The 26513-nt window shown below is 45.4% G+C and overlaps 1 protein-coding gene across 1 annotated transcript in view; it reads right to left on the bottom strand.

The window, feature by feature from the left end:
- Positions 1-17207, bottom strand: part of NRP1 (neuropilin 1) — a 250074-nt gene extending 232867 nt beyond the window's left edge. The window contains exons 1-2 of the mRNA XM_068235766.1: positions 16579-17207; positions 5648-5822 (exon numbers count right to left, since the gene is read on the bottom strand). Coding sequence (XP_068091867.1) covers positions 5648-5822; positions 16579-16669 — 266 coding nt within the window. The 5' untranslated portion in view covers positions 16670-17207. The remainder of the gene's footprint in view (positions 1-5647; positions 5823-16578) is intronic.
- Positions 17208-26513: the final 9306 nt, after the last annotated feature.

Raw genomic sequence — 26513 nt, 5'->3', positions numbered from 1 at the left:
GACCTGACATCTCCGCCCTCACAACTCCTAGACACACCAAATTAGGTAGGGAAGAGACCCCCTCCAAACTACCTCTGTACCAACTTGCAGTCCTCTAGTCGAGCTGCATAGGGCATACAAGCTATCTTGTGAGCCAGCGGGGCTGGGGGTACATAAAATCTGTGTGTAGGAGGTTTGAGTACGGAGATATTAGACCATAAATATCAAGCCATATCAACCTAAATTAATGTTCAGCGCTGCGTAATATGTTGGCGCTTTATAAATACAATAAATAAATAAATAAGTGTGGTCACAAAAATACCTATTCATGAAGGGCATCCACTCTATTTGAAGAAAGTAGGGTAAAAAAATGTAAAAAAAATTCCCCCTCTCAAAAGCAGGCCTGTGGAGTCGGAGTTGGAGTTGAGGAGTCGGAGTCGGAGTCTGTGGTTTCAAAAACTGAGGAGTCAGAGTTGGAGTCGGATGATTTTTGTACCGACTCCACAGCCCTGCTCAAAAGTACCCATACTCTCAACCCCTTCAACACCCAGACCATATACAAGTTCTGGATCCTCCATCCTCCTAAAGTTAACCCTCTGCTAGCAACATGTTTGGGATGGCAAGGTAAGTTGCTTTGCAAAGGCTGAAAAACCAGAAGGGGGGGGACTAGACTAGAAGTATGCTATTTAGTTAGTAATACAGCAATTATGGGCAACATTTATACAGTGTATTCAGGTAGTCCTGGATGTATTAGAAAAGACTAAAGAGTTATAATGTCAGTAGTTATGTAGTTATGAGTGTCGGAGTGAATACCCTGGCCAAGGCCAGACATATCTAAGACTTTCACAGCTGCCTTATGCTCCCATGGGGCAACAGGAAAAAAGTCAAACAGGACATGCAAGTGCACCATGGTCATTTCTCCCTTTCGTTTTTTTTTTTTTTTTTTTTTAGAAGTCCTTACTTGTCATGGTAAGGGGTGCAAATTTTTGTAATAGCTGATAATTTAATAACTCCAGACCATGTCTGGTGAATCAGGCAGGCCCGTATCCTGTAACATGGAGTAGAGGCAGCAGGTGCAGTGTAGGCATAACAGAGGAAACTACCGGTAGTTAAATTCAATAACCGAGTTTTACGTCTGCCAGAAACCTGGAAACCAACCCTCCTGTCATCCCCACTCTCTTCTGGGGAATTTGATGAAGAGGTTGGAGTTAGGACGAAGTCACCTAGAAAGCCATAAGTTTCCGTGCCTCCGGCTAGTTAGAAATAAACACAGAAGCAGCCTTCATTAATATTACCATTTTACAAGGCACCTATTTATTTTATGGCCGAAGGACTCTCACGGCAGATGACGCCAAACATTGGGAACCAATTAAAACACCAGTAAAAATGCTGAATGGAATTTCCGCGAGTACCAAAAAAAGAAAACCACACGCCTCTCCTCTGCGCCCCAGCGAGGTTCTAAGGGGTTGAATTGGTGCGTCCTGAGGCCTGCTCTCCAATTGTATATGGTCTGCTCACTGACGCATGGCACTTGTACACAACAATGAGCGTTCCTGTTCTGTATGGTTACACCCATCAATTTACATTCTCATCAATTACAGCAAGCGGCTGTCTCTGCAGAAAGGGGAGTTTATTAAATCTCAGTCAGGGAGCCCTATTCAGCTATTTCCTGAACTCAAATAACAACAGGGTACAGAGAAAAAAAAACTTCTACAATACTAGGCACTGACTAATCTGTACAAGAACGCTGGCTTCATTAGACAACTCTGGTCTGGATAAAAACTACCATTAATCAGTTGTTATGCAGCAGTTCCTGAAATAATGGTGAAAATTACTTCCCGGCAGGTTTTCAGGTTCACAGGAAGTGTTGTTGGATTAATTTAAATGGTATGCACAGTCTAGTATGTCTCAGATGAGGACTGCACCAAGACCACCCATAGGAGACAGATTAAGAAAATAGGACCCTGGGTAAGGTACCTCTGCTTGCCCCCTGACTTCTCTGGCAAGATGAGGAGAGGGGGAGGTGCATTAGATGAGGCAGCAAGCAGGCCCCGGAAACCTGCCAGGCCCTAGGCATTGGCCAAGACTGCCTTGTGGATAATCTAATTCCAGGAAAACTATTTTTTGGGGGGCTGGGGGAGGGTAGTTAATGCTATCTGTGTTCTTCCTAGAGAGCTGTGTCCTCTCTTCCTATCCTTGGGAGTCGGGACCCCCATACAGCTGTTCACTTTAATATAATGATTGGTAGTTCTAAGTACACGAGTTGAAGCACAGCAATAACACTCTTTCACACTCTACAAAAGGGTTTTATTTGTAACTGTCATTATCACAAAGAATTAACTAGTTCCTGTGTACAACGATTTATCTACTTCCTGTTTATGAATGTTTATCTACTTCCTGTTAGCAAAAGATCATCTGCTTTTTGTTTACAAATATTTATTCATTTCCTGTTTACAAAGATTTAGCTGCTTCTTGTTTAAATGAGTTATCTATTTCCTGTCTGGTCAGTAAGTGATAGAAGTGATAAATATTTTCACAGGTGGGGACACATGACAGCAATACAAGTCAAGTAGAAGTTCTAATCTCATAACACATTACCTATTATCGGAGAAGTATGCTTGAAATTGCAAGGCTTGTTTCTTGTCCTCTCTGAATCTAGCTGTTGATCATTTAAGAGACCATGTGACTCTCAAAGTAGAAAAAGAAGAGAGGCCCGGCTACATTTCTTATCATTCAGGTAGAAAATATGTGGCTGAAGCTGATAGCAAAGGATGTTGAAATAGACAGTGACAAGGGTGGAGCATGGAACTAATTGGACCCAATATGGGAAACAAGGGGGGGGGGGGGGGGGGGGAGGGAGGACAACAAGCAGCAGCAGAATCTAGCCCACCATGGGCTACAATCAGTAGTTATTTTCCCCATTTCAGGGTACTTTAACTTCCCTTCAAGGAATTTTTAAGTGACAGAAAGTGGAGCAAAAAACATTGCAAGAAATGCTGTCAAATGAAAGTCCCTCTAATGCTGCCTAACGTAGATTAGCGGGAATCGACAGGCACGGTATGATATCCATCCACGGAGAATGAAGTGTATTCCGACGCTTTCCAATGTATAGACGGCACCTGCGAGCGCAGGGATCCCCTTTCTTCTAATGAAATCAGACACAACACGACACCTGACCAGATCAATATACACAATGCAATTTACTTCTGTGCGTTTGGCTGAGAATACCAATAAAGAAATGAGGAGTAGGTTACATGACAGCCACTCTTCAGCAAGCCATTTATACATTCACAATGGTCTGTCTGGCCTGCAATCTCTGCCTGTCTGCTCCAATGCACTACAGAGCCCAGCTGACTACAAGCATCATGCAGCGAGCCAGGCTCTCTTTGTCACAGAAAATCACATCGCTTACGCAGCTCACATTGACAGAGGAAGGCTTTGTCAATAAAGCCAGCCATACACAGGTTAATAGCAGCCAGATCATACAAGCAATCGATCACTCTCCAGCTAAGCGATTTACCACCTTGCCCCACTCAGTCTGGGTGAGACTTCAGCAGAAGTATGTTAGAAAATCAGTGAAAGCGCACCTGAACTCAGAACTTCACCTCGGATCTAAAAAATTAACAACAGCATAATAACCTTTAAAGAAAAACATTTCTTTATTACAGATAATACAAATCCTGAAATAAATCTGCAGTGTGCCTACTTCCTGCTTTCATGGAACCAGACATATTTTTAACATCCTGTGTTTTTAAATAAGCGTATCTGCCGTGGCAGTCAGCTGGCACAGGGCAGAGATCAAATTACAGTTGTGATTAGTCACAGATGAGGGAGAATTAGACAGGCTAAACTCTCTAAATACATACAGGGTGCATTTTTCTATGCTTTCCTTCTGTCCTGTGCAAGAGTTCGGGTCCACTTTAAACAGCTACAACCTCCATGGCTTTACAGTGCTGAAGACAGTCAATGAGATGCAAATAATTCTGAGCTGATGCAAACTTTCTTCATTTATGTAAATGAAGGTAGCTTGAAAAGTGGAGCAATCCTATGCAGCAGCAGTTGCAGAGTGCCCTGCGTGACATCATAGCCTAGGACAAACATCACTGAGAGGGTGTGGCTACAGACCAATATACAGCAATTTAGAAGATAAGAAGCATCTCTGATGCAGAAACTAGCATAGTTACGGGGAACAAAATGGTTATCCTGAATAATTTATTGCATGTCTGCTATGGGTCAGTACCTCTTTAAAGAGAAACTCCGACCAAAAATTGAACTTTATCCCAATCAGTAGCTGATACCCCCTTTTACATGAGAAATCTATTCCTCTTCACAAACAGACCATCAGGGGGCGCTGTATGGCTGATATTGTGGTGAAACCCCTCCCACAAGAAACTCTGAGGACCGTGGTACTCCTGGCAGTTTCCTGTCTGTGATCCTTGTTGCATTGTGGGAAATAGCTGTTTACAGCTGTTTCCAACTGCCAAAAAAGCATGCAGCAGCTACTTCCACTGACATCACCTGCCAGCAGTAAAAATGTCACCATTTAATAAATGTCAGAATGTAAATCAGGGATTTAAAATATTTTACAATGGGCAAACACTGACTAAATCATTTATACATAATTATTGTAAAAATGAAGCACTTATTTTATTACATTATATTCACTGGAGTTCCTCCTTAAGCTTGAGTACTTTTATGTTTTCTGTTACATCGTAACTCAACTTGAAGTACAACTGAAGTGAGAGGTAGATGGAGGCCGCCATATTTATTTCCTTTTAATCAATACAAGTTGCCTGGCAGCCCTGATGATCTTTTGCTTGTAGAAGTGTCTAAATCACAGCAGAAACAAGTATGTGTCTAATCTTGTCAGAGCTGACAATAATTTCAGAAACGCCTGATCTGCATATGCTTGTTCAGGTTCTATGGCTAAAAGTATTAGAGGCGGAGGATCAGCAGGACAGCCAGGCAACTGGTAGTGCTTAAAAGGAAATAAATATGGCAGCCTTCATATCCCTCTCACTTCAGTTGTCCTTTAAACTTACTGAATAATGTTTTCTGTCTGAGCCTCCCCTCCTCCTCCCCACTACACAGGCCAGCTAGGCGGATATCTCCTGCTGTGCGGTGCAGCAAGAGCGAGCCAGGCATGCAATGCAGCCAGCGATAAGGCCTTTCAAAGCGAGTGCTTAATATGTACATACATATGCATTATTTACAGCAAGCAAATGAAAGCTAAGCCCTGAAGGCTCCACATAGAGAATGAGGCAGACGCATTACAGCAATGACATATCTCGCAGAGCCAAGGCAACAGAGAGGCATACTTGGAGGAGGCAGCGGTGAGGCATATGTCAGTCCATTAGAGCTCTCACCCAGGCTCTCCGCAGACATTTGTATCAAGAATGAATCGGAACAGGCACATAAATTAGATGAAAAGTAGGAAAAGACGCCGGTAAGATGGATAACATGAACACACTTCACTTCCAGCAAACGCTACATTTAGATTTAATACCCCAGCCTTGAACAAATGGTCTGACATGGGCTCCAATCCCTGCTTGATCATAAAAGGACACACATCAAATTTCCTCAGCATTAGACCACAGTTCAGAGCCAGGCAGTTGCACATTGTCACCAGTAGGTGGTGCTAGCACCTTGACAGATCCAATGCACTCACTTGCATTCTCGGTCTTCCAAGTCAAAGTGAGGGTTGAAGTTGATCATTATCCTCTGGTACTTCTCAGGGGCTTGTATGATCCACTCGCATTTCTGGGATGGGTGGTAGCTAGTCGGGTACCCCGGGGAGATCAGGTAGCTGGGGTCTTTCAGTTTAATGGTACCGCCACAGGAATCTGCAGAAAACAAGAGGCTGGGATTAGAAACAGTCAGGTCACCAGACACAGAGAGATCTCAATAATTGGCTGTTTAATTGCCTATTCTGATATTTTGTTTTCTGGCGATGCCATTTTTTGTACACGTGTGAGGGAGGGGAGGAAAAAAAATAATTGAGATGTTAATGCAGCAAAATGTCAACCAAATTGCAGCCGGATGCCTGTGGCTGGATGGGAGTGATTGCTATCTTAATTGGGTCCTCTGATCTAAATTAAATAGGCATGATGACTGAAGGAAACTTAAAGGAGGATTTCATCAAGTGTCATTGGACTGGGAATTGAACAGGAATAACTTCTGTCATTTATACCTACTAGGTATATGTATTTGTCCCTCAACAGTTCTGAGCAGGACTGTGGAGAAGCTACAAAAATCATGCAACTCCGACTTCTCAATTCATGAAACCTCCGGCTCCCGACTCTGACTCCAGGTACCCAAAAATTGCTCCTACTCCTCAACTCCAACTCCACAGCCCTAATTCTGAAAAGCAAAACCTCTGAGTACTGTACCAGGGCTGTGGAGTTGGAGTTGAGGAGTAAGAGCAATTTTGGGTACCTGGAGTCGGAGTCAGTGGTTTCATACACTGAGGAGTCAGAGTTAAGGGGCCCATACACCTAACGATTTTCTCGCCGATATACAGCAGATTCGATCACTGTGATCGAATCTGCTGTGAAATCGTTGCGCAAACGCTGACAGAACTATCGATTTCCGTCCAAAATCAATAGTTCCTGTCCATTCCCGTCTGTGCAGAAGATTTCGCTCAATCGCCGGCGGGTCGGAAGTGTGTCGATAGTGGTGTTCGAATGTCCGACGACCGACGTTAGCGGCAATACATTACCTGCTCCGGCCGGCGCGTGTCCCCTGGTCTCCGCTGTCACTTCTCCTTGCTCTGCTCCTCCAGCTTCACTGAACTTCCTGTCTCGGCAGGAAGTTTAAACAGTAGAGCGCCCTCTACTGTTTAAACTTCCCCGGCAGGAAGTTCAGTGACGCTGGAGGAGCAGAGCACGGAGAAATGACAGCGGAGACCAGGTGACACGCGCCGGCCGGAGCAGGTAATGTATGCGGGGGTGGGGTGGTTCAGCGGCAGCACCACCACAGATTGTGATCGGTTTCATGCTGAAATTGATTCACAATCTGTTTGCAGTAAAGGCAGCCATACGATCCCTATCTGATCAGATTCGATCAGAGAGGGATCTATATCTATTGGTCGGATCTGATGGCAAATCGACCAGTGTATGGCTACCTTTAGAGTCGGATGATTTTTGTAACGATTCCAGTATCCTGTAATGTACAGAATCTTGTCTGTAGTTAGAAATTAGACTTATGCCTGCTGATAAGCTCAAAAGATGAGTAAAGAAAGGGATAGCTTGATTTACAGATGGAAAGATGATAGTTAACTTGAGGAACAAAAGACTCTGCCTGGGAGAACTTACAACTTTGTTTTGCACAGCAAGAGGTACAAAAGAGTAAAACGAGGTGCTCAACAGTATTTTCCACTTGAGGAAATTTATTTCCCAAGAAATTAAAAATTACCGTAATTGTTAAAGCTGATATGAAGGATGTTTTTATTTGCAGCATTGTGGAATTATTTATAGTGAAAGGTATATAGGACCTGATGCACTAAACTCCAGTAAAGTTGCCAAGAGCACACCACAGTTTAACTAGTATTTCAGGGAGCGCGCCGTCTGTTAACCCTTAGTGCCATGTGCGTTACGGCATTTAACATGCACATTTCTATGGTAACGCACAGCATAACCTGACATCACACACGCGCCTGCTGCCATGTGGCACAGGCACTCGCACAGGGGCATGATGGGATATTTTAAACTTGGGTGACAGGTTTCTTACATTTGTACAAATCTAAAATCCGCAACTACTGTGGCCACATCTGGACCTTTCCCAGACTCCAGATTACAGCTGAGAAGTGTTATCTTATTAAGTGACATGTTTAAAGTGGTTGTGCACTAAAAAGATACACCCTCCTTGCTCCTACGCCTGTGCTGAGTCACTGAACATTGTATCTGTTTTGGCTCAACGAAATGCCACCAATTACCCGTCTCCTCCAAATAACACAAAGTTCCATTGATCAGTCACTGTAACTGTCACTGTAATTGCTTGTGTATTTTGTACCAGTGTCTATATTTGATGTACACCATTGTATTATTATGTACCCCATGTTTTTTCTTACTCTGTAAAGCGCCACGGAATACGTTGGAACTTTTTGTACTGTAAACCAATAATAATAATAATAATAATAATCCACCTGTCCCTGCGTCCTCCTGTGTCTGTGCCAGCATTCTTAACGCACATGTGGGGATTTGCGCAATGGCCATGCGCACATTGCGGGAAGGTTGCAACTGTGCTTCTCTAACAGGACAGGCCAGTACTGGACTGGAAATGTACAGATTTATGTGTGAACACAGCCATAGAAACTCATGCAAAACTGATGCCAACTGGCAAAAACTGACAGGACTGTACACCTTTTTCTGTGTGAACCCAGCCTAAATAAAACTGATGCAAAGCTGACAGGACAGGACTGAACTGGACCGGAAATATATAGATTTGTGTGTGAAGCAAGCCTTATAGTAAATAGATTTGGTATAGCTAGCCATACACAGGGGTCACTGGCAGTACATTTGTCAAGTGTTCGCATAAGTAAACTAGGCAACCTCTTACCCAAAATTGAAGCCCAGCTAAATACAAGATTGGAAAACCAAATTATCCAATTATTAGTACTAACTTATTAGTATTGCCTTTGGAGCTGAATTTTTCTATTTGTAAAATGCATTGTGTAGTTGGACTTGGGCCCAGCTGTTCCCAATCCATAAGACCTCTTCTGCCTCTAGTTTCCTCCTACCAAATAAAGGTCTTACAACTCCTCAGCTACTTCCTGTGATGACAAGCCCCGCCTCCTAATTCAAGGAATATGGTTTCTACGTTAAGGCAAGGATTCTGGGGAACATCTATCATTCTTTCTACGGTCCCATGGTCACGCCTGACTGACGTGCTCACCAGCTAAATCCAAAGAGAACAGGAAGCAAACCGTACTGCAGTGGGAAGCACATTTGGCCCATGAAACGCTATTCTATCCACCATTTTGCTTGTATACACTGTTCACATTCACTCCTGACTGCTACTAAGATTTGTCTTCTTCAATCTTGTGTGCAGTTGGGAATCAATCCCAGGATCCGACCTTGCAAAGCCAAGGTAAAGCTATCACTTTCGATGTTTTCTCTGCTCTGCCTCTGCTTATTCCTTCTGAAGAGTGACAGAGCTGCAGACGTGTAGACCAAAGACACCATCTGCTACTCATGTCCTATCTATCAGCCTCTCCACTGCTGCACACAGAGATCTGTCAGCCTTGTGTCCGCTGCCTGAACATTTCATATGCAGGGCTGTGCAGGTAAATGCACTAGCTAGGTGGATCAGACACACACACACACACACACACACACACACACACACACACACACACACACACACACACACACACACACACACACAGAGAGCTGTCCTTATTACTGATGTCTATGCCTCTCGCTCTCCTTATCCTATTCCCTAATAGATTCCCTGTGGAAAGGGAAATAGCATCTCTGGCTCTCAGTGTGAATTTATAAATGTGCAGATTTTTATTACAGCAAAACCAGGTCAATTGGAAATGAAAAGAATATGCCCATGAAAAATGCATGCAGCCACTAGTAGCAGCAGCAGCAGCAACATTGTAGATGTCTCCTGTCATGAATTAAAGTAAGAAATATGAGTTTCATTAATAGTGTTTGTTAAGCAAAGTGCTCTGTGTGTCTGAGGGTGCGCAAGAGGGGGGTAATGGTGTATGTAATAAACACACTGGATGGGGATTGGCTGGAGGGGAGGCCTTGGGGATTGGACTGTTGCCCCCGACAACAGACTCTCTTGTTTCCACAGTAACACCATCATATTCTGTATACTGAGTACCAACCAATACAGAGCAGAACAGGAGCAACATTCAACAGATACAAAGCACAGAGGGTGATACAGAAGAAACCAGACTATATATATTAATCTCAAACTGAAAAAAATACATGCATTGACTAAGAAAGAATTGCGAAAAAACCCTGTTGTTGACAGAGAAAGAAAAACAACCCTCTCAAGTCACCTCTAAATAAGGATCTGGACACCTTATTATTATGTGCATACAAGGAATGACAATAATTTCAATACATTCCGAACAAAAATTACTGGATGAGGGTTTCACAGCATGCTACAGTTACTAGATCACTCCAAGAGTGCCTGCTCTGTGTATCTCAGTACTTATGCAGGAAGATAGGAGATCTTGGACAGTCTGTACTCCAAGGAAACTACTGTTGCTATGGTTGAGATTTCAGCTTACTGCCAATTTTGGAAAGCCACAACTGGCTGCAAACTGAAATGGAACATTTTTAATAACACTGAAAACCTGTGCAGAACTGATCTATGATAAACTTTATTTTCTAATGAAATGGCAAACCAGCTTGAGAACAGCCCAATCTGGAAAGTGATAGCACATTCACTGATCGGAAATCAAATGGGTAATATTGATTCATTCTACAGCTTAAAGAGAACCCAATGTGAGAGGCATATGGAGGCTGCCATATTTATTTCCATGTGCCAGTTGCCTGGCAGCCCTGCTGATCTTCTGGCATAAGTAGTGTCTGAGTCAAAACCCTGGAACAAGCATATGGCTAATCCACTGAAACCTGAGTCAGCTGAGTCAGAGTACCTGATGTGCTGCATGCTTGTTCAGGGTCTAAAAGAATTACAGTTTAGGAGGACTGCCAGGCAACTGGTATTGTGTAAAGGGAAATAAATATGGTAGCTTCCGTATCCCTCTCGCCTCAGGTTCCCTTTAAAAGTGTCCATTCATGATACAATCCTAATAGTACTATTTTACCAAATGTATGTAGTAGAAGGGTACATTGACTGAATATACCTTGAGAGGGTGTAATAGGTAGTTTCAATGAAGTAGTGAGATTGTACAATCAAGGTTGTATCATTGATGGACACCTATATCCAATTCAGCAAAGCTCAGATTGACAAAAAATCTCCGCTGCTTGACAAAAAGTTACCACTGTGCTAGACCACCCTTACAATCGATAGACCGTCTGAAAAAAAGTCAAAAGTATAGTCAAAAAAAATCAAAAAAGTCGAAAACATTGCCCTGTGTATGACCAGATATAGTCTTTATTAAAATAACCCACGATTCAGAGCTAATAGCAAAGAGAGGGGATCTGGAATCTGTTAAGGCAATTGACAAAAAGCAGTGGTGTTCACAGTCACTTGACACAGTCACTTCAGGCAACATTAAGCCACAAGCTGCACCGAATGCTGCCCTCTCTAATCTGTGATTTCGGAGACACCATAACAAGATAATCGAGTTTATGACTGCCTCTGCTCCATCTCACCAATGCACCGAGATTAATAAGGCCAGTTCTTTATGCCTCTTGACCATTAGGCCTCAGAAATAGACTAATGAATGAATTTAACAGACTGCTGTATCTGGACTCAGTTCCTAAAGGTCTGCCGCTTTGCACTCTGGGTTAATGGCACCGCTGACTCCACTAAGGTCATTAAACAGTCCCTAACCGCCCTGGACTCCAATAACAGTGTCTGCAAGTAATAGGGTTTAGCAAAGTGCAGCTATTTCCTGGCAAGTATGTGCCCTGACTATTATCTGCAGTGTAGGCACCACTCCTCTCTAGCAGTACCAGCATACATCAATTCCAGCCTAGTATAGGATATTACAGGAGGCAGCACAGCAATATCTATCTTACACTACACTATACACACATCCAATGCACAGAAGCCTAACTTACACTAAACTATACACATACACAATGCACAGAAGCCTAACTTACACTACACTATACACATACACAATGCATAGAAGTCTAACTTACTCTACACTATACACATACACAATGCATAGAAGTCTAACTTGCACTATAATATACACATTCCCAATGCATAGAAGCCTAACTTACACTACACTATACACACACCCAATGCATAGAAGCCTAACTTACACTGCACTATACACATTCCCAATGCATAGAAGCCTAACATAATCTACACTATACACAAACCCAATGCATAGAAGCCTAACTTACACTACACAATACACACACCCAATGCATAGAAGCCTAACTTACACTACACTATACACATACACATTGCATAGAAGCCTAACTTACATTACACTATACACATACACATTGCATAGAAGCCTAACTTACACTACACTATACACACACCCAATGCATAGAAGCCTAACTTACACTACACTATACACACACCCAATGCATAGAAGCCTAACTTACACTACACTATACACACACCCACGCATAGAAGCCTAACTTACACTACACTATACACACACCCACGCATAGAAGCCTAACTTACACTACACTATACACACACCCAATGCATAGAAGTCTAACTTACTCTACACTATACACATACACATTGCATAGAAGCCTAACTTACTCTACACTATACACATACACAATACATAGAAGCCTAACCCATAATACACTATACACATACCCAATACATAGAAATCTAACTTATAATACACTATACACATCCCCAATACATAGAAGCCTAACTCACTCTATACAACCATTTATTAGTTAACTTAAAAGAAAAAGAGTACTCTACTGCTACATATATTCAGCAAAGGGAAGTCTAACCTAACCTATGCCATACACATACCCAATGCAGGGAGGCCAACAGGCTACACACACACACAGTTTGACACTTGTTAAACACATAGGAATGTAAATACTGATTTATTTTTTTTTACTCCAGATTGTAAGTCCTTTACCAAGAAGTAACTCTTTCAGTATAGTTATTATTACCACTATATTAGCACTGACATCTTCCTCAGCACTTTACAAAGTACATAGTCACGTCACTCATTATTATTTATATGGCAAGCAGAGATTCCTGGTTTTTAGTTCACGTTTCACTATTGGCTATAAAAGAACACACCACATACCTATAACTATCATTGGCCAATCAAAATTGGATGTGTGTATACACCCTTGTACATATAGAAAACCACGTTTACAGATATGCGGAAGTAAAGCAGTCATACAGAAATGAATGAGATGAACTGAACACAGGCACGAAAGCAAGTTAGATGTGACTGGGCCAATACCGGCGCTTTCTATGAGTAGTGTGACTTTCAAGTAGACTTTCAGCATACGCTGTACAATAAACTGCTGGAAACCGCCTCTACTCAGCTATCCCTTACAAGCCTACAGATGGACAGTGATTATATATCAAATCCTATTACATTAAATGGGTTATTTGAAATGATTGCTCTTAATGCAAATCATTTTACCAGGGAGCCCTGTGATCTATGTCAAACTGACCTACTATTACTAATAATACACACCACGCAATTTCCTGTCAGATAGACAGGTCCAATCGATTATTTCCAACAGTTCTGATCATTTTCTGATCAGTTTTCCAAGCCCTTAATACAAATTGGAACAGAAACATGATCGGAAATCAGATCGGACCTGTCGGAATTAATCGATTCGACCCGTCTATCTGAGGGGAAATTGCATGGTGTGTACCAGGCATAAAATGTGCAGCTTTACGACTGTGACGTGGGTGATAATGTGCTAGCAGCAGGGAATTCCCTCACTTTTGTGTTTAGTCTGGAATTCCGAGTGCAAACTGTTCAACAGCTTATTACAGGGATCTAATGTTTATGTGCAATAAACTGCTACATGATAAGAATGAAACAGAAAGTCTGGGAGAAGGAGAGGTAGAAGGAGAGAGAGAGAGAGAGGGGGACGATGAAAGAGACAGCCTGGGAGAAGGAGAGATAGGAGGGGAGACAGAGAGGGGGGATGAAAGAGACAGCCTGGGACAAGGAGAGATAGAAGGGGAGAGACAGAGAGGGAAGATGGAAGAGACAGCCTGGGACAAGGCGAGATAGAAGGGGAGACAGAGAGAGGGAAGATGGAAGAGACAGCCTGGGAGAAGGAGAGATAGAAGGGGAGACAGAGAGAGGGGGAAGATGAAAGAGACAGCCTGGGACCAGGAGAGATAGAAGGGGAGACAGAGAGAGGGAAGATGGAAGAGATAGTCTGGGACAAGGAGAGATAGAAGGGGAGACAGAGAGAGGAAAGATGGAAGAGACAGTCTGGGACAAGGAGAGATAGAAGGGGAGACAGAGAGAGGGAAGATGGAAGAGACAGTCTGGGACTGGGACAAGGAGAGATAGGACGGGACATAGAGAGGGGGATGAAAGGGACAGCCTGGGACAAGGAGAGATAAGAGGGGAGACAGAGAGATGGGGGATGAAAGAGACAGCCTGGGACCAGGCGAGATAGAAGGAGAGACAGAGAGTGGGGGGGGGGGGGGGATGAGAGAGGCAGCCTGGGATAAGGAGAGATAGAAGAGGAGACAGAGAGGGGGGATGAAACTGAGAGCCTGAGATAGGGAGAGATGGAATAGGAGACTGAGAGATGGGGAGATAGAACAGAGAGCCTGGGACAAGGGGATATAGAAGAGAGGAGACTCGGAGAGAGTAATGGAACAGAGCACCTGGGAAAAGTAGAGGAGACTGAGAGATGGGGAAGAAACAGAAATTAGGAGACAAGGAGAGATGGAAGAGGAGACCGAGGGAAGGAGGGGAGAAGGAGTCCAGAACAAGAAGAGATAGAAGCGGATGTTGGTGAGCTAGAGAGCCTGGAATAAGAAGACAGAGAAGAGGAGATGAGGGAATGAAACATAAAGTCACAGAGAAGGGAAGGAAGAAGAGAGAGGGAGAGAGAGAGAGGGAAGGCAACACAGAGAGACAGAAACAAGTATAAAGAAAAGGGAGGACGAGTCTGGGATGAAACAGAGAGTGAGATGTTAGGGCAAGTAATGTACTGTACCTACAACTATAAAATTGAACATTAATCATGGAGGACAATGTTACTCCATAAAGAAAAAAGTGCTAATACTATGTATTAAAAAAAAAACAGTGCGGGGGATAAGAGGAGAAAGAGAAAGCATAGTGGAGGGAATGAGTCCGGGAAAGGGATAAATGGCATAGAGAGGGATTGAAATAGAGAGACAGGGAAAAGGAGAGAGAGAAAGAGAGAGGGGGGGGGGGGGGTCTGGAATGTGAAGGGGAGACAACTGAGTGACTAGAATCAGAGAGAGGATGAAATAGAGAGTCTGAGACTGAGACTAGGGGGAGAGAGATAGAGGTTCTGGAATAGGAAGGGGGACAACTGAGTGACTAGAATCAGAGACAGGATGAAATAGAGAGCCTGAGACTGGGGGGGGGGGATAGAAGTTCTGGAATAGGAAGGGGGGACAACTGAGTGACTAGAGTCAGAGAGAGGATGAAATAGAGAGTCTGAGACTAGGGGGAGAGAGATAGAGGTTCTGGAATAGGAAGGGGGACAACTGAGTGACTAGAATCAGAGACAGGATGAAATAGAGAGCCTGAGACGGGGGGGGGGGGGAGATAGAAGTTCTGGAATAGGAAGGGGGGACACCTGAGTGACTAGAATCAGAGAGAGGATGAAATAGAGAGTCTGAGACTAGGGGGGGGGGGGGGGGGGGGGGGAGAGAGATAGAGGTTCTGGAATAGGAAGGTGGAAAACTGAGTGACTAGAATCAGAGACAGGATGAAATAAAGAGCCTGAGACTAGGGGGGGGGGGGGGGGGGGAAGAGATAGAGGTTCTGGAATAGGAAGGGGGGGACAACTGAGTGACTAGAATCAGAGAGAGGATGAAATAGAGAGTCTGAGACTAGGGGGGAGAAAAGAGAGAGAATGAAATAGAGAAATCAGGAATCGGGACTGGATAATATGATCAGAGATGAAAAAGGAGGAAAAATAGAGAGCCTGGTACAGGGGAGGAGATAAGTGATAAAAGATGTGACAAAACAGAGAATATCCAGTAAAATTATGGAGACCCAGAGTTTTATATAGTGGAACTACAAGAAACCCAACGCCCTCTCCTAACATAATGCAAAGAAGAAGAACTTAATAAAAAAATTTGTGAGATTTCAAATAAAAAAAAAAGAGTCAAGGAGGAAAAAAGAGACTGAGATAGCTACATATAGCCAACGCAGGTAGAATGAGAGAGAGTGAGAGAGAGAGAGAGCAAGAAAGAGAGAAAGAGTAACAGGTCTGGACAGAAGTGAGAGGAGGGGAGAATGTAATTGCAAAGTATACGTGTGTAATATGTATGTATATATATATATATATATATATATATATATATATATATATATATATATATATATATATATATATATATATATATATTCTATATGGTACAGTGTATGATATATAGATATATGTATATATACACGCACAACTGACATACAGACAGATAGATTTAGGTCTGTGTGTCAAATTGTTTTTAAAAAAAAAGGAAAATAATATATAAGTACACACACACACTGACACAGTTGGGGAGTTAGCAGTTGGTACCGACTATAGAACATTGAGTGATTCGTGGAACCCATACATATACTACACATATGACAGTGGCAGTTTACTTGGTAAGGAGAGCGAGACTTGCAGTAGAAGGAAGCGACATAGGGAGATATTAGAGCTGAGAACATGTATTCAGACACATGACAGGCAGGCAGAGGTAGCAGAGAGGGATCCAGGGCATGCCCGGGCTCGCTGTCCCCAGCAGGGCGGGTGACAGTGGCAGGACACACGGCACACTCACCGGTCCTGCTCGTTGTGGCCACATGGACGAGCAGCACGAACCAGCAGCAGCAGCAGCTCCAGCAGCAGTATCCGAGCAGCCTGCGATGCATCCTCCCGGCTGATGAGCGGCAACAACCCAGCAAAATAAAATCCCAATAAATCCCCCGTGCAATCCTAGATTCCCCCGGATCAGCTCCAAGAATAGTCCAGAGAGCAGCGCAGCCCGTGTTCCAGCGTCCTGTATCCTGTCATTGACTTCAGGGCTTCCTCCGGCACTTCCCACACTTGGTGATGCTGCTGTCTTCTCCTGCTGGTGCCACCATCTCCCCAAACAGCAAGCCAGAGCAGAAAACACACACCAAGCGCAAGCTCCTCCTCAAGCCACTTCCACAACTGATAAGGAAACCAAGCGGCTCCTTGCTTTCCTGGAGAAATAAGGAAGGAAGGACAAAAATATGATTAATGAGCAGCTGCCCAGCGCAGCAGTGACAGAGCTCAGCAGAGTGGCCAAGCTAATGACTTGTTGTCTCCATCCCTAGCAGTGTGTGCCACCACCATCCGGGCAGACTCCGTCCTCAGCTCCCTTTGTTATTTATATAGATATAGCGAGAGAGAGAAGGGGGTCTCACTGGGTTGTGCCCAGCAGTGAGGCAGGAGATGTGTGCCAGGGAGTCCACAGCTCAGCAAGTGCCCCCTCCATCCCCAATCCACAGCCAATCTATATGTGAGCTGAGCCTGAGCTCAAGTCATCTCTGCCTCCCCCAGCAACACGCCCAGCCCCTGAAACGTACCTACCTACCTACCTACCTACTACATTCAGCTGGGGAGACAGGTGCACATGCCCAGCCCCTGTAACCATACCTACCTACCACATCCAGCTGGGGAGACAGGCAGTAATGCCAGCTGCCCCCAACATGCCCAGCCCCTGTGACCATACCTACCTACCTGCTACATGCCCAGCCCCTGTAAACCCACCTACCTACTACATGCCCAGCCCCTGTAACCATACCTACCTACCACATCCAGCTGGGGAGACAGGCAGTAATGCCAGATGCCCCCAACATACCCAGCCCCTGTGACCCTACCTACTACCTACTACATGCCCAGCCCCTGGAAACCCACCTACCTACTACATGCCCAGCCCCTGTAAACATACCTACCTACCTACTACATGCCCAGTCCCTGTAAACATACCTACCTACCTGCTACATGCCCAGCCCCTGTAAACATACCTACCTACCTACTACATGCCCAGCCCTTGTAACCATACCTACCTACCACATCCAGCTGGGGAGACAGGCAGTAATGCCAGATGCCCCCAACATACCCAGCCCCTGTGACCCTACCTACTACCTACTACATGCCCAGCCCCTGGAAACCCACCTACCTACTACATGCCCAGCCCATGTAAACATACCAACCTACCTACTGCATGCCCAGCCCCTGTAAACATACCTACCTACTAAGTTCAGCTGGGGAGACAGGTAGTAATGCCAGATTCCCCCATCATACCCAGCCCCTGTAAACATACCTACCTACCTACTACATGCCCAGTCCCTGTAAACATACCTACCTACCTACTACATGCCCAGCCCCTGTAAACATACCTACTACATGCCCGGCCCCTGTAAACATACCTACCTACCTACTACATGTCTGGGCCCTGTAAACATACTAACCTACCACATTCAGCTGGGGAGACAGGTAGTAATGCCAGCTGCCCCCAACATACCCAGCCCCTGTATACCTACCTACCTACCACATTCATCAGTATTGCCAAGCCAGCTGCCCCCAACATATCCAGCCCCTATAAACATACCTACCAACCATATTCCGTTGGGGAGACAGGTAGTAATGCCCGCTGCCCACCAACATGTTCAGCCCCTGTAAACATACCTACCTACAGCTGAGGAAAAAGGTAATAATGCCAAGCCTGATGCCCACAACACTCCCAGCCACTGTAAATATACCTTCCTACCACATTCAGCTAGGGAGACAGGTATATGAATGGCAAGCCAGATGCCCCCAACACGCCCATCCCCCTAAACATACCTACCTACCACATTCAGTTGGGGAGACAGGAAGTAATGGCAAACTACATGCCCTCAGCATGCCCACCCCCTGTATACATACCTACCTATCACTCTGAGCTGGGGAGACAGGTAATAATGCCCCCAACATGCCCAGCTCCTGTACACATGCCTGCCCACCTACCTACCACATTCACCTAGGTAGGGAGACAGGTAGTACTGCCAAGCCAGCTGCCCCCCTCCTGCACCCATAAAGCTGGTGGCTGCTAATGTGTGCCAGGCATTAAAAACAGCACCAGCCCTCATTTTCTAAGGCTCACTGACCAGAGCTGGCGGAAAGACTGCCACAAAACAGAAGTAATCCACCCAGGGCTCTGAACTTCGGCTGTTTATCAGCAGAGCCCCCCTCTGACACCAGCAGCCTATTACCAAGCGCTGCCCCTGTGCCAGGTAAACACAAGTGGAACTGACAAGGCATGACCTGCCCATCTGCATCAGGTAACAAGCTCTGTAATTAAAGGCAGCTCCTGGGCTCCATTCATTTTACAAGCCAGTGCTTCCCTCTGGCCCCACAGAGAGACCCTGATACCCCCCAAAGACCAGAAACTGGTGTTGCTGAAATATCAGATCTAGGAGCCAAGAGAAGGCATGGGGAGCTGACCAGCACATCTGGCGCTTCTGATCCATATCACTACTAGAAAGCCTGCTAAGCCTTTTACACTTCCACTGAAGGCAGATCTGTCATCGAGATAATCCAGATACCCGAGGATTAGAATCAGGAAGCAGCATGGGAAGGGCAGCACTGGCTGAAGCTTGGGGTGAGGTTTCACCCCCTGGCACGCGAGTGGCAGCAGAGAGGACGAGGATGCCCAGGCAGGAGACCAGGATGAGGAGGAGGGTGCTGCATGGTGCACAGCAGGCTGAACGCTTGTGCCTTGGACAACCACTGATTGCCATGCAAGCACTGAACACAGCAATGTAAGAGAGAAATCCAGTTACCTTCAGTGCAGAAGGGTGTTTGTGGGGCTACAGAGGGTGCCTTTCCTTGAGGAGTAGCAGCCAGAGCTGCTTGTTTCTCTGTGTGTGTGTTGGTTGTGACAATGAACGCAGCAGGTCCAGGCAAAGGCTGGTGGTAGGACTGTCACATCACAGTTGCTCAGCACAGAAGAGATGGGAGGAACATGAAACTCACACAGCTCTCCCTCTCTCTATCTGAGCTATGAGTGAGGAGGGTACTCTGTACAAGGCAAAGAGGAGGAGGACCTGGGAGGGGAGAAGGAGGAGGAGGGAAGGACCTGCTTTTGTGCTGATCACTCACTTTTCACAGCTTTTCTCTTTGTCAGGAGTGGAGCTGTGCTGAGGATCCGCTCCACAGAACAGATGTTTTCCGATCTCCTTGCTAGGAAACTAGCACTAGTGACTAGGTTCGATTCAGTTTCAGGTTCATTTCAAAATACTGGCAGTCGATCGAATACATATTGTACTCTAATGCTGGGCATACACAGCTCAATTTTGCCGCTCGATTGATTCCCCGCTCGATTCTGCAGGCGATTCTCTAATATTTCGCTCGTTTTTCTTATCTTTTACCATTGTCCTCAATGCAGAATCGACGGGAGATTGGACATGTCGGAAATTATCTATCGAGCCATCTAAATGGCTCAGAATCGAGCCGTGCATTCCCAGCATAACGCACAGGGCAATCGATAAGCACCAATCAGTACTGTAGTGCAGTGGAGTAGCTAAGGAGCTTTGGGCCCCAATGCAAGTTTTACTTAGGGCCCCCCAAGCATTCTATACATATCAATTGATATGGTGCCCCCAAACCTGCCAAGTACAGCCACAGTAATAAAAGAGCAAGAAGGGTATAGGCAGAGCAGGGACAAGGTCCTCCAGCACCCAAGGCTGAGACACCAAAGTGCACCCCTCCATCCCTCCCACCCCAGCCGTCACACACTGATTGCTATTAGACTAAGAGGGCCACAGGGCCCACAACCTCCCCCTCCCCCCTAACACCTTAATATCTAGTTATCTGGCTTGCAGTCACTGCTATGTATCCCCTTTTCTTATTTCTTTCTGCTTCATACACAATTAGGAATGACAGCTGAATGAATTGTGCGCCCCCTCCTACACTGCGCCCTGAGGCTGGAGCCTCTCCAGCCTATGCCTCGGCCCGGCCCTGGGTATAGGGGATCATTCTGTTAATGATTACCACTATTCAAAGCATCTATAGAAGTGATAATTATTATCTGCACAGGACCAATAGAGAGCTAATATTGCCTTTGAGGGAGGCCCCCTCTGGCCCTAGGGCCCTGGTGTGGTTGCATCTTCCGCCTTCCTTATTGCTACGCCATTGCTATAGTGACATTTGATCGAACAGGAGAAAAACACAAAGAAGCTATCTAATCTGGCAGGAGTCACTCAAAACATCTCTAAATCCCATCAGATTTTTGTATGATTGACAGAAAGAGTTTTTTCGATGCTACTCTTGATACAATGCCACAGAAGATGCCACTGCTATACATGTCCAAAATACTTTAATAATATAGATCATTTTAGTTGAGTGGTTTTGAAGCGATTGGATGAAGAAATCAAATGGAGAGGTCGATCGTGTAAGGTCCCATTTACAGAAACGCAAATCATGAGCATTAACCGATGACCAGTTGTATTTTCGTTCAGCCTTCTCCACAGTATTTTGCTGGCATCTGCAAACGTAACACCAGAACCTAACAGGCCATACTAGCATTGGGCAAATTCCATGGTCGTTTACAAGTTGCTTGTTACATCTCACACAGTATTGGCGTATCTTTTTCACCACACAAAAATAACTGATGCTGAACAAATGCCACTACCAAATGGTTGGGTTATCTGTCCCTAAGGGCTGTTTCACACTGAAAAATTGCAATCGCTATTGCATTCTCAACAATCGTTTTTACAGCGAACTTCACATCGATTTTGTACATTTTTTAAGCGGTATTGTCACCATAAAAATCAAATTTCAACAGCAACTGGTCTGAGTGTATTAAGTGATAAAGATGCTAATCCTGCATTCAAAACTTGCAAAACTTTTTCTGCTGTTATGGTTTGGCGTTATCATATTTTTTTTTTTTTTTTGTGCTTCCTTGGCTCCCGCCTTTCGGCAGGGGCCTTGAATGCTAGGGCTTAAAGCCGCATACCCGGGAAAAATGACAGTGCCTTTATAACACTGCCACAAAACCGGGCATGCGGCGCCCTCTGGGTCCTTCTCAAAGGGAAGGACCCAAGGGTTCCCTTCCCCCCGAACCGGGGTTCGGAGAGGAGTGGAACCCTTATCCCCTCGCCAGAGGCTCAGGGACCACTTGGGGCCTCTCATTTCCCGAAGGCATGAGAGGGCCCCCCTGCCCCAGTTGTTGCCAACTGGGTTCATGGACTAAGTATCTACCGGGAGGGAGATGCACAAGGACGACTGTGGGCAAGGTGCCTTTAGCCGTCCTTCTCGCATGCCCCTGCCGGCTCATGCTTACTTTCTCTGTGGCCCCTTGTCTGATGTGCAGTGCACAGCAAGTGCCATGATCCGCACGTCCTCTGAGGTGCCACAGCTTAACCAATACTTACCATCAACAAGCGACAGGTGGGGTAGGGGAAAGGGGGAAGGGGGGTAGGGTAAGGGTGTACCTGAGGCTTTATTGAGGGTTAACACACATGAAAGAGAGAGGAGGGGGGACAGGACAAACCTGTGAAGATCAGTGGTCGTCCGGCTCCTCCAGAGAGTCCATGAGGCTGTAGTCTCTGAGCAGGCTGTGGATCAGTCTGCGACCATCCTCTTTGGACATCATTTCCCTCCGTCGTACAAACTTGTTCCTGGCGCACCACATGGCGTCCTTAAAGCAGCACATGATGCGCCAAGCTTCCTTGATCTTCTCCTCTGAGTGATCTCCGTCGAAAAGCCCATACATCACTGCGCAGGTTTGGAGTTATCACATACTTTAGGAGCACTGGCCCTAGTGCCAAACAGTGCCAAAGAGTTGAATGCTGCGAGTTCTTTTTATCTACACTATATTCCTCCTCTTCCATTTATTGCCCTGCCTAGCTCCTTATCAGAAACACCCTCTGATTACTTGTGTTTACAAGCAAGGCTGGGGTGACTCAGTGAAGGGATGTGTAATAAAAAAAATAGACAGTGCAGTTGTTAGTATACACCTCTGTGGGAGTGTCTGAAGACTCTGGGAGGAGGACAGCTAATGAATACACAATGAGCAAGAGAAGGGAGGTGAAAAAACAAGAGTCAGGGAGGATATGATGTCAGAAATAGCTTGGCAAGATGGCCACTGCCTAGAATAGGATTTTCTGCTTGTTTCCACTGGGGTGCCACGTCCGACGTCTGTTTCAGAATCAGACGCAGCACCTGTGACTTTGCGAAGCGGCAGCAGAACTGCTGAAGCCGTGCCAGGCACGGATATATAGGATTCGGATGCATGCTGTTGTAAACTGCAAGACGCCATCTAAATCGCACCGGCATGTGATTCTGACGGCAAACCTATTGACTAAATGCATACGTAATAAAAGGGCGCCTTGGAAAGTCGATAGTAGACTATTGGTACATTTACAGATATTTTACTATTAAAGTGTAAAGAAGGATAGTAAAACATGAGTATTATTAAATACCAATATTTTATTATAGCTAAACCTAACCCTACACTCACACGAACCCTCCCCCCTTGTGCCTAACCCTAAACACCCTCCTAACTGCACAGACAACCTACCTAACCCTAACTGCCCCCGCATGCATAAACACCCTACCTAACACCTAACCTTAACCCCCCTCAGCGCTATTGACGGTTATACACGTCAATACAAAACATGCTGTGAACAGTATTGATGTGCATACATGTCAATACTCTCAATACTCTCCTGCACTGTGTACTCTGTAACTTGCATTTTGGCAAGTTACAGGAAAAAAAAAAAAGGTTATGAAAATTAATTGGATCACTTTTTGCACAGAAATCCTGGGGAAACTGAACGCCAGAGAGGTTAATCCCCCCCTCCACCCCCACCCAACTTTAATTATCATTTAATTTTAAAACAAAAACATAATTTTTTGGGTGCCACCGTAGGTGCCCATTGAAATAGCAGGATTGAGGTGTAATTTGGAGCGCCGGTCCCAAACGTCCCCTGCTAGCAGGCACCAAAAATCCTTCAGACTGAATATACAGCATTTCCCTGCCTGAGGCCCCCTGCACACTGCAAATCCGATTTGCGATTCCGATTTTCCCTGGATGCTATCAAAAGAAAAACGCAGCATGCAGTAACGATTAAAAATCGGAATTGCATGTAAAATCGTGTCAAGATCGCAAATCGGAATCGCATGTAGTGCGCAAGAGGCCTGACTCGGATGCGGGGAAACTGCATATTACATAGTAGTTGAACATTACATAGTAGTTAAAGCCCTACCTGTACTTCTGTGCTACACCAAGCATTTTCCCAGCAGTCTGAAAGCAACAGTTTCTCAACTGTAGGGAAGTCAAGCATCACAAACACTTGTGTAAATGAGCCCTACTTCTCATACTGGAGCAGCAGCTGTGTGCTTAGCCCGGGGCAGCCGCTGGACAGAGGCAGATGCAGGTCAGGCTCAGCAGGGGGGGCTCTGCTTCTCCCCCTCGGCTGCCATATCATTGCCTACAGGCCAGCTGTTTACTTTGTCCACTGATAGACCCATCAGACAACAAAGAGGACTCGACAGACCTCAGAAAGTCCCCCTTGCTGGGGACAGAAGCAGCAGGACGCGGCCAGCCACAGCTATGCAAAGTGACACACTTCAATTAGTGTTGTCCGGATCATGAACGATTCGGATCTTTGATCCGAATCTATTTTGTGAGTCGAATATCCGAATCATCAAAATGAGTGATTCGGATCGCAAAAGGGGCGGGGCCAAGAGCGACACGCCCCCTCTTAGCGGGGTCCTGGAAGCAGAGCTGGGATGGATCGCTCTGTTGGAGGGGACTCAGGGGAGCCAGCCTTGCAGGGACAGGTAGAGGGGCCACTGCCAGATATGTGTAGAGCACACATACTGGCTGAAATGTGCTGCTTATTATAGGCTGTCTGTTCCGTAGTTGTGCACAGTGACCACATTGGAAACTTTTGGCTCAGCACAGCTCAGTAACTTTGCAGGCACTGTGATTGCAAGCGCAATATGATCCTCCCAGACTCTGCTCTAAACAGCTGCACTTATCTTCTGGGAATGCTTTCTTTTACTGTGCGACGTTTGCATGGAAAGTGTACAGATGAGCATATAGGGGAAATACATGTAAAGCATATGATTGCAGCATGTGGGTATTGGGTGCAAGCAAACATTTCTGCTCTCTGCTCGTCCCTCCTCCCTTCTCTGTCCACTCCCTGCCCTCTGTCCATCTTCTCCCCTTCTCTGTGTGTCCACCCCCCTCTCCTTCTCCTGCCCCGCTAGTCATTTCACCCCCGAATGCTTCCCCTGTAAAATGATCCGAGATTCGGATCAAAGATCCGGTTCTTTTTAATGATCCGATTCGAATCATCCGGATCATTGAAAAGATCCGAACTTCCCATCTCTAACTTCAATAGCTCTGCAGGCTTCACGTGGGATTTACACCCAGCGGCCGACAGGGGGCAGCCTTGTGTTCTAAATAACGATTTAGCTCATCCGCACAGCTGCAAATTTAGGAAAGTGAATCCCAGAGACTATTGATCTACATAAATTCCAATGAATGGCAAACAGATCAGCATGACACGACTCTAATGTCCTGTTCTCTGCCTACAGGTGACGGATGCCCGGCTGGATACACCTTGTTAATTAGTATCCAACTTTTTAATTTACTACAATACGATCTCGCTAAAAAATGCAACAATGTTACTATTTATGGAGCAGGACATCTTGGTAGGTGTTGTGCAATATAAACCACAGTGGATACAGTAAATACATGCAAAGTTCAATCTAAACAGCCAGCAATACAAGTACAACTATGCATAAATAATAAAAAACAACAACAAAGAATAAGAATACAAAATAATAGAAACAATAATCGAAATATAGGGTTGGATTCATTTGAAGTAACTTATACTGCAAACACACAAAATATTAGGGGCGGACCCTAAAGGAGGGTGGAGACAGTTAAAGGAGTCATCAGCAAAATATTGCTGCACCCTTATATACTTAACCGGGGTTTCCTCCAGCACCTTGCAGCCAACATGTCCCACCCTGCAACTCCGCTCACAGCCGTCAGCCCGGGGCCCTCTGACGGAAGAGACTGACACTTCCTCAAATTATAACTTTATACAAGCAGACACAAGCCAACGTTTCAGGATACAGAAGTTCCTTCTTCAGGGCAAATGAGTCTGTATCTAAGCTGGGATAAGATCTGGCATCTTTGCCAATCCACTCGTAGCAAGCAATGTGATCCATATGGTGGCCGCATGGGCCACATCGCTTGCTAGCATGTGCATTGGCAACGGTGCCTGATTTTTTCCCAGGTTAGATACATTTATAGGGTACCTGAGATGAAAAAAATACAAAATGTATACATACAGTACCTGGGGCTTCCTCCAGCTCCTTTCAGGCTGATTGGTCCCTTGCTGTACTCTTCCACCACCTTGATCCTCCGCTATGGGTCCTCCTGGTAATTTTACCAGTCGGCGCAGGTGCAGTCCGGCTGCACATGCTCCCCCGTTGCGCTCTGGTAGCATTCTGCGTCTGTTCAGTAGTACTCCACAGGCGCAAAACTCTTCAGTGATCGGAACCTGATGGGAGCATGCGCGGCCACACCGTGCATGGCCCTAAGCCCCGACTTCCGAAATTACCGGGACTCACAGTGGAGGATCAATGGCGACAAAGGAGGATGGCGACGGACCGATCAGTCTGAAAGGGGCTGGAGGAAGCCCCAGGTATGTATCAATTTCTTCTTTTCATTCATCTCAGATT

This window comes from Hyperolius riggenbachi, chromosome 5 (assembly GCF_040937935.1).
Source record: "Hyperolius riggenbachi isolate aHypRig1 chromosome 5, aHypRig1.pri, whole genome shotgun sequence".
NCBI classification, from domain to species: domain Eukaryota; kingdom Metazoa; phylum Chordata; class Amphibia; order Anura; family Hyperoliidae; genus Hyperolius; species Hyperolius riggenbachi.
Note: the sequence above shows the minus strand (reverse complement) of the source record. Positions and strands in the feature narration are given on the sequence as shown.